The sequence below is a fragment of the Danio rerio genome, chromosome 15, assembly GCF_052040795.2.
Source record: "Danio rerio strain M-AB ecotype USA chromosome 15, GRCz13ab, whole genome shotgun sequence".
Classification (NCBI taxonomy): domain Eukaryota; kingdom Metazoa; phylum Chordata; class Actinopteri; order Cypriniformes; family Danionidae; genus Danio; species Danio rerio.
In genome coordinates this window covers 33112662-33126385 of record NC_141035.1, presented here as the reverse complement: position 1 = coordinate 33126385, position 13724 = coordinate 33112662, and the positions used below count along the sequence as shown (strand labels likewise).

At 36.8% G+C, this 13724-nt stretch overlaps 1 protein-coding gene and 1 long non-coding RNA gene across 2 annotated transcripts in view; one reads left to right on the top strand and one right to left on the bottom strand.

Moving 5' to 3' along the window:
• The window catches only part of LOC147840660 (uncharacterized), a 190423-nt gene that overhangs the window by 50988 nt on the left and 125711 nt on the right, over positions 1–13724 (top strand). The window lies entirely within an intron of this gene.
• nlk2 (nemo-like kinase, type 2) overlaps positions 2329–13724 on the bottom strand; it is a 148667-nt gene continuing 137271 nt past the window's right edge. The window contains exons 8-11 of the mRNA NM_001113485.3: positions 13347–13433; positions 11280–11478; positions 9247–9340; positions 2329–7488 (exon numbers count right to left, since the gene is read on the bottom strand). Of these exons, the coding sequence (NP_001106957.3) occupies positions 7434–7488; positions 9247–9340; positions 11280–11478; positions 13347–13433 (435 nt within the window). The 3' untranslated portion in view covers positions 2329–7433. The remainder of the gene's footprint in view (positions 7489–9246; positions 9341–11279; positions 11479–13346; positions 13434–13724) is intronic.

The following is a 13724-nucleotide window of genomic DNA, read 5'->3' as shown; positions in this document are numbered from 1 at the left end:
GAAGTTTCCCCCTGCTGGCAGGATTTGCCAACTTTCTAAATCTGTTTGTGCTCTAACATGGTTATATTTATACGACTTAGATCTTGGCATTCAAATATAGAAAAACACGCTTTCCCCCCATTAACACCTCTGAAATATTTCGTTTTGTTTGTGTTTGCAATGAACAAAGCTGTTGCTATACTGTATATTTTTTATGTCTGTTTTATTTATTTTACAAAAATCATATTAGCTTTATATTTAGATTAATTAAACTGGATGAAATGGGTTTAAACAGTTTATAAATTAGCAATAATATATTTTTAAATCCTTATTTTTAATATTCAGGCTTTTCTAAAGTGTGAAAGCCCTGAGTTTTTAGGGATTTAATAAAAATGATTTTATATTATAAATATATTGATATATAAATATATATATAAATATATATAAATATATTGATTTTTATGTTCATTCACTATTTTAATTGGTGTTTATAATTATTACTAAAATTAATACAAAATAATAAACAATTTCAGTAGTGTAAATCAACAAGGCTTTTAAATGAATGCATTTGTTATTGCCAAATTAAACGAAGTCAAGGAGTTAAAGGGTACCTATTATGCAAAAATCACTTTTCTAAGAGATTTTAACACTGTTATGTGCCAACAGTGTGTGAATATAACCATCTTCTAATAGTCAAATTAATTCTGTTTTTTTTATAATTGCTTATATATAATTCACCCTTCGTACATGTCATTAGCACATAAGCATAAACAGCCTTGAGTGAGAAGCAGCCATCCGCCATTACAGTTTTTTTACTGTCCCTGCTAAAAATAACGTCAGCGACTTGGAGGCATTATAAATGTGGAGTTTTAGAATGTTTCAGCGTACAATGTAGTCTCCATAAACAGCCTACTTCTGATTCACTTCTTTTAAAATATTCAGTTAGTCCTATTTTGAAGCTGTTTGTAGCCCCTCATACTTTTGTAAAGAGCACAATCTCATTGGAATTTATATTTACAGCCACCAAAATTTCACAATTTGTATTAATAAAGCCAAAAGGAGGCAGTTAAAAAGAGTTATTTGATTAATTTGTGAGGTATTTTGAGATGAAACTGCACCTACACACTCTTGGGCAGGGGTATTCAAACTTGGTTCTGGAGGGCTGGTGTCCTGCAAAGATTAGTTCCAACCCCAATCAGGTACATCTAAACTAGCTAATCAAGCTCCTACTAGGCTTTCTAGAAACATCCTTGGAGGTGTGTTGAGCCAAAATGGAGCTAAAATCTGTAGGACAATGGCACTCCAGGACCAAGTTTGGACACCCCTGCTCTAGGGACATTAGGAAACTTATTTTATCTTGTCAAAAGAGACATAATAGGCCCCTTTTAAGGCTTGGCCCTCTTTTGAAAATGGTGCCGCTCATTTGCATTTAAAGTAACACAAAAACAGTGTTGGGACATACTACTTCCTCATTAACAGATCGTTGTGTTGCTTAGTTATGAGCCCTGTCAATCATCAACACATCATCCACATTTCTGCATATGTAATTTCCTACCAAATTGGATAAGCAGCAGCAGGGTAATCGCCTATTCTTGAGTTTTTAATGCAGAGAAATCTCCTCAGGTGTGTGGATAATTCTGCATTCAGACATTAATGTCCAATCAATCCAGTTCAGTATTGTTGTTGCAGATGAAATATAATACAGAAAATGCTATTTAAATATGTCCCAGTTGACTACATATTAATTAACAATCATACAAACATTTTTATCAAAGCCTCTCTACTTCACTGTTGGTCTCATGCGTCCATCATGTTTGTAGTTTATTTACACTTTTCACCCACGTTTGTAGTTCTAATCGAATTCACATCCAAAGCGCAATGTACTGTGGGCAGTATCAGTGGCTAGAGTATGGATGGTTTACACTTAAAATGTTTACCGGAAATAGTAAACCATCCAGGAACCTTTGGCATACTCTTTAACATACTACGATTTGGGATATACTAATTCTATTTTCAAATACTATTTCGGACCGATAGTGAATTGCGAATTGGGACGCCCAATGTGTTTTTGCTTCCACCAAATAAAAGGCATTTGCAGCATAATAAATGATCCATATTTTGAGCCGAAGCTTCACAAACACATTCTGGGGACACCTCAGACTTACATTATGCAAACAGGGAATACTAGGACACATTTATCATAACTAAAAACCAAAAACTGGCATATAAATTGGCGTTCAATTGTCATCCTGGTTTCACTCCATGACAAAAATGCTGTGAAAGACATTTTTAAATTCAGTGCTTATAAATCCCCATATCTGTAAGTAAAAAAGGGACAGAAACAACACACAGTTTTTAAATGTCAACATTTAATGAGCTTCACCACTGTACTTCAAATCTACACTCTGAAAAGAGACCGGTGATTCAAAACACAGAACAAATCCACAGAGTTCTTCCGGTCCCTAACAATCACCTCTGCTTTCAGGGCATCGAATGCGAATTATATTATAGCCATATATGTCATAAAATGTATTGAAATACCATTAACTCTGAGTATAAACTTCCTTATAAAAACTCAAGAGCAAGTGCAGTACCTTCTTCATTTGGCCCAATTGTTTGTCTCTTTTCACAGGCTCCAATCGGTTTGAATTATCTTAGGTACGACTGCTTTTTACCTCCTTTGCCACTTATTTTATAAGCCTATCTCATCTGACGTCTCTTGGTGAAGGATACCATGTTAATCATCGTGGGTTGTCTGTATGGGATCTAACAGTCAGAGAACACTGGGGTGAAAACATGGTACTTTGTACAAGGATATGATGATGGGAACCACCTCCAACCAATCGCAATTGAATGACTGATTTCTTTATACAGGGTTTGAGAGGAATATAAAAGTCGGAAGGGACATTCAAGTTTTAAATCTCCACATAAAAATAAAAGCGTGGAGGTAAACAACCAAGTCATTGAGCTCAAGAGGTAGAGACCAACAATGTGAATCCATTATATACATATACACAAACAGTTCAGTGTTTCTTTAAAGGAAATTAATCATAATATTAATCATAATAATAATGAAAAAAGGGCTCTACTTCAATACTTATATCCACAGCTCTGCAGCACACAAGACACAATTAACATAATTGGTTATGTGTTTTTTGTTGGTTTTTGTACTTATACTGTTTTGGATTATTCCTTTGTCTACACTCTCTTGTGCAGGGGGGAAATAAAAAGAAGAAAAGAGGAAACAAAAATATATGTACATTTATATGCAAGTCTCAAAAATAAAATCAAATTTCACAGCCCTAAAAAATGTGCAGGCTAATTCAACTTCTATACAGCAGTATTACATTTTTTTTGTTGTTGTTTGGCGAGTTTTTATACGTCACTTTTTTTTTGTAGATTTTTCGTTTGTATTGAAATCTACCTGCTACTCACTTATTTACATACCATACTCAGTGGATCATGGGAAAGCATGCCATAGCACATTGAGGATGAAATAAAAATAATTATCTAAAAATATATTAAATATTTGTTTTCTTTTAGTCTGAGAGAGTGCGGAAAGCATTATGGGAAATTTAAGCATGATACAGTGAGCGAAAACTACTCCCGGTTGCTTTCCCAGACATTTGCCATTCCCAGGCACACACTCTTTTCAAATCATCGCCACCTGTCCTTCAAGACTTTTAAGGGGAGTTTAAAAAGACATACACTACTAGTGTGATGCCACAGTCAGAAACATGCACGGGGTCCATACATGCATTCACAATGGCGGTCACCGCTTGTCTTCATAGACAAGCTTTGGTAATATACCAATGCAATTATGGAATGCTTTGGCTGACCTACAGTTCAACCTATTTTTCATCAAATTGCAGGTTTGTTGTAATTTGGTTTGCATGCTATTCTATATACTTCATCAAGGAAAGCAGAGCTCATTTGAGAAACCTTCCCTTCTAATGTCGCTACATGCTAGTTGGGTGTTTTCAGTCTCAGTTACAGACAAGCACCTGTAAGATTTCTGGACACAAAGCTTCCTTCGCCCTTTGCCATTTAGATACAGCAATTTCTCCTTGCATGCTTTGGATCCGCAATGGCCCATTCCCAAATGACACCCTAAACTCTTTAGGTCTTCATCTGTGTCCGAACTACAAGCAACATTGTGACACAATAACAGCTATCTTTTCCATGTTAAAAAGAGTTTTTGTCCTAACCGACCTGCAAAGTTCCTATTTAAGTTTTTATTTCAGTGATGTCACTGCTGAACAACAGCATAATCTACTGAGATTGAACACCTCAGGTGCTTTGTTCAGTGTTAAATGCAACCAATGTGAATTTGAATCCCATTTTACATCCCATTTATAGCCATACTGAAAGCATAAGCAGATAATTAACCTCAAATATTTAAAATAAGTTAACTAATTACGTTAGAACTGTGACTATAAACAAACATCAGTCACTCGGCTTATACTTTTATTAATGTTAAAGATATGTAATATGTATTAATTAGATTATAAACCTTAACATTTAATTGGGATGCAGTGCACTACTATATGTTTCTGAATTGCTCTGGTATTTAAGTTTTTCAGTCATGGTGCGTCCTATGAGGACAGACCAATTGCTTGTCGCTTTAATCTTGTCATGTCACGTGTTGTTAGCACACGGCGTTCCTCCGAGACCACATTTTATTGATGTAATGCTGCCTTGACTGTTGGGTAGAAGTTCTGTAGTAACCAGAAGTTCACAAAAGGTGCATAGCAGTTTATGAGCACTCTATTGAAAGCTAAAATGATGACTTGGACACCAGCTTGTAGACCAGGCAGTTCTCAAGACCACAAGTGCACATGCAGTGTGCCATTTGGGATAGGGCCATTGCTTCTGAGTTGCTGTGCTGTTCAGTTACCCATCCCAAGTACTAAATACTGACACAACACAACCACATTCAGGAGTACTAAGACAAGCCTACCAATCAGTATCACTGCCGAACGCTGCGCTAAGGAATACTGATCTTTTTCACTGACAAAAGTTGAATATGAGACAGAAAGTGAGATATGAACAAATATATATAGATAGAGAAAGGAAGAGCGCAGATGACAGCAAAAACGGAAGAAAGTCATTCAAAATCAAAGCTAATAAACACAATGAGAACTTACTCTGGCTGAACGAGTAGTCACAGTTCTTACATTGTTAAAATTCACAAGGCCCAGGACAAATTTATATAAGGGTGGACCTAAGGGTCCTGACACACCAAGCTGTGGCCAGATAACTAGCAGTATTGAAAGCTGACTGTGGCCACCCTCAAGTTTGGGGTTAATTTTGACACAATGCAAAAGACTACAGCCAATGGCCAATCAGTGTGAGAGGAAATACATGTCTATATCAGCAGGCATCAATAGTATCCCAAATGGCACTCTAAAATCTTGTGGTAGACCACACGGGTCTGCTTGAAGCTCACCTCAGTGCAAGTGTGACAGAAATGCGCATAGCATGTGCTCAGAGCCCCCTTCTGTAAGCTAAACCGATGGTTAGGACACCCTCCGGTCTTGCGGACTTCACAGACAAGTGCACATGGCGGTCACTAAATGTCTGCAAGCCCACAAGCTCACATGAAGTGTGCCGTTTGGGATTGGGCCAATGTTCAGAGACACTGTGCCATACAGTCACCCATCTGCAGCACTAAATATTGACACAACACATTCACATTCAGGAGTACTAAAAGAAGCCTTTGAATCAGTTCCTCTGCCAAGTGCTGCGCTATGGTATACTGATTTTTCTTTTACTCGCAAAAACTAAACATGAGATGAAAACAAAATCAATACAGATTTCTAACAAAAGGCTACGGACAAAAGAGAAAATGGAGGAATCTCTTCTATTACATAAAAAATAAAGCAAATAAACACAATGAGTAGCTCGAACTAGTAAAATGAGTGGTTAAACTTCTTGTAAGCGCCATTGCTAAAATTTACAAGGCCCAGTACAACTTGATACGGACCTGACACACCAAGTGACACCAGAAAACTAAGGATGGCAAAAGCCAGCAATAGCTTCACCTTGAGTTAGTGTGTGTGAAAACACTACAAAGACTGCAACCAATGGCCTAATAGCAGGTTTGATCTGTGCCTGAGTGAGAGGAAATAACTGTCTATACATCAGCAGGATTCAATAGTCTATGGCTCAATAACAGTTGGCATCCTAAACTCTTGCTGTCCACAATTGTCGCTATTTGAAAGCTAAAAATATGCTAGATGCCAACAGCAGTGTACTGAATGTAGGGGGAAATGGAGGGCATAGGGTCTAGAGGCCCACAACAGTAAAGTCCCATGACTGAAATCTTTAGCAAAGGGTCCCAGAGCCCAAACCTGTGCATATAATCTCCTAGCAATGCCACAGATTGGGTCACGTTGCGGTCTTGTGGACTTTCACTGACAATAGTCTGCATTATAAAGTGCCATTAGTAGTCAAATAGTGCACATAATGTGTGCCATATTTTCAATATAAACAATGTAATGATCACTTTGCTCATTCCAGACTCTTTCTGTCATTACAAATATATCTGTGATTAGGTAAGATGACCTAAATACCTTATAAGAGCCTTCTCTCTGTGCCTTTTTAAATTCTTTGTTCATTTTCATCACTTTGGCTTTTATTAATGACTCCTGAATTAGCTATGACTCCTCTTCAAAACTGAACAGCCAATCAGAGTCTTCTCTCTCACTGATGGCACAGATTGCGCTTCAGCATTCTCAATTGGCCAGAAAGTCCCCTAACAGGTCGGACTAACTCCACTCTAGAAAAACATAACTGACCAATGGATGGCAAGACGTTGACCGGAAACCAAGATTTGGCTTGGTGTGTCAGGGATATTTCCTGTCCCACCCTATACCACGGCCCTGTTTCTTTCTAAGGTGCTATCGCGAGCGAAAAAACTTCAGACTTAAGAAAAACTTGCCTTCTTTTCGATACTACATGATGCACTGCACTTCTTGTTTCCGTGAATAAATAAAGCATGATTACTCGCACACATAGTCGTGATGAGTTTTCCTTCAGGGATACTGCACAGATTCTGCCGCCCTGCTCTTCAATACATTCAAGTCCACAGGGATCGACTTTATCTGCCGAAAGTACAGGTTCGAGAGCTTTCCGAACCTTCAGTTTACTACTACAGAGCAGTGGGTATGAACGAACGGACCCCCCAGGACCACGCCCACCCTTCCCTTGTCCCGCTTGAACTCATCAGCAGTGGTTGCCTCTATAAAACTCCATTTAGTAAGTATTACAGTACACACACACAAATATCAGCAACATTGGCTAGTCCTAGACTCCAGTGAAATGCTACGCAGGTTTGGGGATGCCTGGGGGTCAGTAGTCCGGAGGGGCGAGGGTGGGCGCGGGACGGGACAGGCCGCCGGAGGGACGTCCACTGCCACTGTGATCAACGCCATCTTCTCTGTTGTCCTCAGCTACTCCCAAACTAAAGGAGATGGAGGCATCTCAGAGGGCTGAGCTACTGTTGAGCTGTGGACACAATGAAAGAAAGAGGGGATTGTTAGGTCCTGTGTAAAGGATAAGGAGATGTCTCCATCTAGTGTTGAGAGACTGGAAGCTAGAAGATGAGATCAAAATGTTTAGATTTAACAAAAACATTTGCAACAATTGCTCCCATTTAAGACATACTGTCTTTTACAGGGCTTCACATTAACTTCTTTGATCACCAGCCACTTGGCTAGTATTTTACCAACATTACTAGCCACTTGCCATTTTCACTAGCCACAATTTTGTTGTTGGAAAATATTTATTTTATATGCATAAAATTTGATTTTGGCATGCTAAAATGACTTGATTTAGATGTGTTTTTTCCACATGCCTCCTCATTGATTACACTTATTTTGTGTATTATGTATGACCTTGCTCAATGATCATGAGCAAATGAGTTATGAGTTATTCATAGTGTCGCATTGCAATTAGCTTTTATTTTTCAGGACTCAACACTAAGGATTTACTGTTTTTTTCTCTAGCCACACCAAAAATAAATAAATAAATAAATAAATAAATAAATAAATAAATAAAAATAAAATCAATTATTAGCTTAAAATAACTGTAAGCAAAAGAAAGCAGATGAAAACATACCATGTGAAAAAGGAACCTGCTGCTTACAAAAACATCTTTAAAAAAAATGGAGCTCTTGAAAGCAGCAGGACTGTGGGGCACAAGCATCACTTTTTGTCCAGTCTATTTAAAAGAGAACCAATCGCACCAGTTATGTTTACAGGCACGGATGCTTCATGCAAGGAAGAGTTTTTTTTTTTGAAACCTTTAAACACTTGCGTGTGTCATATCACCTGAAATCAGCCTTGACACTGAAGCCCTCGTCAGTGCGTCAACATCGCCTCATTCGGTATTCACGTATTCACCTGCTTTCTTTTGCTTACACGAACACAGTTATTATTGTGATCTCTCACGCTGGCCCCTCATTGGAAAATCCTTATTGTTGAACTCTGCTTTTTTTTATAACAACTACAATTTAAAAATTATATTAATTAATTATCAACCAGCCTAAGTAGCTAGTGGGAGTGACTGTCTAACCCACCACAGCTGAAATCTAAACACATTTCCTGGTGTTAATGTCAAGCTCTGGTCTTTTATATAAAAAAATTAGGGTTAATTTTGAACAATGACATGTTTCTTTTAACCTAAAGCATGTCCAAACATGATTCTTAAACTCACTGGCTTTGATTTAGCATGTTTGTAAAAGGAAAAGGTATGGCATGAGAGTGAATATCATAAATTCAGTAAAGAATTGCCTGGGGATTTTTTAATTTCAAGTTTAAAATAAAGTATATATGTTTATTCTAGCAAAAAACACATTTTGCATAAACAAATGTAAGCGTTTTGCTTATTTTATGACCATTGTATTTATATAGTAATTGTATACTTAGTAATCATTTTAACAAATAGAAATCTAAAAATAAATAATAATGCATTTAAATAAAAGTAATATGTATTATTTAATACAACGTACACCTGTATAAAACACTCAGTTTTTTAAAATCTTTATAATTTGTAATTATTGCAATTATTTTTGTTAAATGACACATTTTTCTGGTCTTAAAATGAATTTTTGTGATGAAAATAATGTCACAATGCAAAAATTGCTATGAACATATAGATCTAACTTTCATTATGCTCATATTGCTTTCCAGCATGAAACCTGACCTGGAGAAAAGAGCTTTAACCATTAAAGCAGAAGAGACGTTCAGAAGAGGGCAGCCTCACCTGATAAAGCTTTTGAAGGCAGCGGATTGAGGGTTGATACAGAGCGGTACTCGATTCCCTTTCTGCTGCTCCAGGATGAACTGATGAATGATCTCTGTGTGATGGAGAAATAGCAGAGGCTCGATGAGAAACAAACAATAATAACAGCAGAAGTTACATTCAATCGTGGCTAATCATGACTTGGCTCATATTTTAGTTCACAAAAACAAAACTATTTTGTTTATATGTGACTTCAAAGAAACCATCAGGATGGCACGGTGGCTCAGTTAGCACTGTTGCCTCACAGCAAGTAGGCCGCTGGTTCGAGGCCTGGCTGGGCCAATTGGTATTTCTGTGTAGAGTTTGCATGTTCTCCCAGTGTTTGTGTGGGTTTCCTCCGGGTGCTCCGGTTTCCCCCACAGTCCAAAGACATGAATTAAACTAAATCGGCAGTAGTGTATGTGTGTATATGGGTGTTTCCCAGTACTGGGTTGCAGCTGAAAGGGCATCCACATGCGTAATACATATGCTGGAATAGTTGGCAGTTCATTCCATTGTGGTGACCACTGAAATAGAGACTACTGAATGAATGAAATAAATAATGACCCTATAATATATGCTACTGATACTGTATATGATAGTGTACTGTGTGTCCACACTAATATAAACAAACTGGTTACACTCTACAACACATTTCCAGAGCAAATCCTTAATCATAAAAGAAGACAAGGTCTATTTTAGCAGTGAAGCAGGTCAAAGAGTCGATTCTGCAGCATTATGATATCTGTAAGATCTTCTAAAGCGTAAAACTAGCTTGGGCAACGTGGAAACTCCTCATGTGTGGATCCAAGAGGGCTTCCCCTTGCCGTCCAAACACGCCTGCCTTCCCTAAAGCGCTTAAAGTCTCCAGGCGCTGGGCTCCATCCGCACTGACTAATCCTCCAGTGGAAACACACAGGACGGAGGAAGAGGAGGGAGGGTGAAGGGCACAGTTATTTTGAGCCGACAGCACAGTAAGCCTGCTTTTAGTGACAGACTCTCGCTAATACCCGCTGACAGTGGAAGGCAAGCGCCGATCCAGGGGCCCCGAGTGAAGGGTGAAAACAAGGCACAAAAAACACCAGGAGCAGCAGGAGGCTTCTGATTAACACGCAACGGCATGACGGCCACATGCTCTCAAATAGCTCCAATTCAATTAAGACCTTTAGCTCTTGAACACGTTGTCTTCAAAGCGAGGTGAATCGGGACAAAAGGTTAAATTAATAGACTGACTTTGTTTGGCTCACGTGTTGTAGATTGTGTAGTAGTGATGCAGTGGCCAGTTCTGATTTTGTTTTGAAATAAAATAAAATAAATTAGAAAGTTCATTCTGCTGTGGCAACTTTGATTAATAAAGGGACTAAGCCAAAAAAAAAAAAAGAAAATAAATAAATAAAAATAATAATAAAAATAAACAAAACAAAATATATAAATATTTGTTTCTTCAGAGGTTAATTAGGTTAATTAGGTGAGTTAGGGTAATTAGTTAAAATTAGTTAATTAGTAAAAATATAATGCTAAAGGGAGCTATTAATATTGAACTTAAAATGGTTTTTAAAAATTAAAAAAATATTTTATCCTAGCCGAAATAAAACTAAGACTTTCTCCAAAAGAAAAAACATAAGAAATATTGTAAAGAAATTGTTGCTTTGTTATAAATAATTTGTGAAATATTTGGAAAATATAAAAAATAAATAATATTTGGCTAATAATTTTGACCTCAACTGTACAGTATATTACAAGGTATGATAGTACTAGAGAGGTTTAATTCGTCTTATTCGTACCATCAATTTAATGTTGAAAACATCACATAATTAATAAAGAAATTAAAATGAAGGATTTATAGTGAATGAATAGTTTATGTTTGCTAGATTTGTTTAATTTAATGTTTTATTTTTAGTTTAGAGCAACAAAAAAAACCCAATGCGGATTTCTGGCCGGTCTATTGGTGCATCTCTGTTGTGTACTGTAATCCTCATAAATGTGTAAAAGTGAATGAGTTTTTGGTGGCTCACCTTTGACCTGCCGAACTGACGTCAGGTTCTTCTCAAATCCATCGTCAAACTTGGGGTTTGTGACGGGTTCGAAGTCACTGGTGTAAACGCGGCCGGAGGACGTGGTGTAGCAGCATTTGCACATGCAGGTGTGGTATCGCAGACGCCCCTCATCCAGATACGGGTGTGCCAGGGCATCCTTCGCAGAGATTCGCTTCGACTGTTTCGGGGAACACATTAGTTCAGTTTAAATATTACAGTAAAACATATAAACACAATAAAACAAATAAAACAAATATATATTATAAATACTATATATATATATATATATATATATATATATTAGGGGTGTCAAAATTAATTGTTTCTTCGGTGCACCGCGATGCAGACACGGACAATTCGGTATCGATTTAGTAATAACCATAACCGGTTATTATGTACTGACGTCATTTATCTCCTATGCGCTCTGTCGCGAGGAAGGTGAGCGCCGTTATTTACAACACTCAGCAAACTCAGGGCTGGCCCGTGGCATAGGCACCACAGGCAAATGCTTAGGGCGCTGTATATCCAGTGGGGCGCCAGAAATGAGCGCAGTTCAGTTGGTTTTGTTTTCGATTTTCCTGACACACATTCAGTTATAGACGCCAATAACTCAAAAAACGCTTACCCTAAAAATATCTAAAGTGTGTTTCCTACAGAAAGACAAAGCTGGTTATGTTTCACAGCTGTCTTTCTTTTTTTCGCTCGACATTACGAGCACAGCTCCGTTTAAGCCCTTGCAGTCTGCGTTTACTTTAGCCGGCAGAGCTCGCGCTGAGAGGAGCTCTCTGTAAGGGACCATCGGAAAAGTGCTTATTTTTTTCGTTTTTTTCTGTTTTTCTGCTCCGCTCAGCGTAAGCTCTCCCTGTTGCAAGGGCTTAAGTGTGTTTGTTTGTGTGTGTGTGTGTGCGTGTGTGTGTTTGTTTGTTTGATGCTGTCTATGTTTGTGAATGTGTTTGAATGAGAGACAGTGTGTTGCTGTGTGTCTGTGTGTTTATACAGACAGCATGTTATAGCCTCCCCCCTAAAATATAACACTTTATATGGAAATATATATATATATATATATATATATATATATATATATATATATATATATATATATATATATATATATATATATATTGTAGTAAATTTAATATATGAGAAAAATATTACAATATTGTATTATTTAGTTATATCAGAAATAATGATGTTCATATGTAATAGAATACAAAAAATGCATTACATCTATGTTATATAAATGCTAATTTAAATGGATATAAATGACATAAATATTACATCATGTCTGTGGTAAATCTGGTTTAAATAATAATCAAATATGTCAAACTGAACTAAAAAAGTAATAATTATAAATTAATATTACATTAACTGAAAGATGAACAAATCATTTCATTACTGTTTGCTTTGTTAGAATAAGGCAATATTTGGTCGAGATATGACCGTGACTGAGATATCTGAATATCTGAAACCCGAGGGTTTAAAAAATCTAAATATTGAGAAAATTACCTTTAAACTTGTTCAAGATAAGCTCTTAGCAATGCATAATACTTCTACAAAATTAAGTTTTGACACATTTGCAGTAGGAAATGTGTAAAAATGTCTTCATGCAACACTTTTCTTAATATGCAAATTATTTAAAAAATTTTTTTTATAATTTTGACCCATACAATATATTTGGTTACACTTTTTTTGATTGTCTATTTGAGTATTAGTAGACTGTCAGCTTAATATCTGTTGATACAGCTCCTTCAACAGACTTTTAACTGACTACTGTATAAGAAACTTTGCAAGTACATGTCAACTTACATTAACCCAAACCCCAACCTAACAGTCGACTTTTAATCAAATGAAAATTAGTAGGCATGCAGATGCAATGTAACTTAATGCCGGACCATCACAATAAAGTGTGACCATATATTTTTTCTACTGCCTAAAATATATATCCATGCAACATAAGACCAGAGTCATATATTTTTTAACAGAACGTATATTTAACATGCTTTAATCCAAAAGAAAATATGATAATAGAGTATCAAGAACACTTACTGGGTCGAAGACCAACATCCTGCAGAGGAGGTGAACGGCCTCATGGGTTGCTTGACTGGACAGGGTATATAGGACTGGAAGTGAGGGCTGCAGAAACAGGAAACAGGAAGACAAGTCAGTCTCAGAGTAACTTCTCCTTTTCACCAACAACATACAGTTGAAGTCCGAATTATTAGCCCCCCTAAAGATTTTTTTCCTCCATAAAATAATACAAATAAGACTTTCTGCAGAAGAATAAATATAATAGGTAATACTATGAAAAATTGTTAAATATCATTTGGGAAATATTTGAAAAACAAATTCACAGCAGGGCGAATATGTTTGACTTCCACAGTACATTCACTTTCAGAAACGCAGTGCATAGAATGAACACGAATT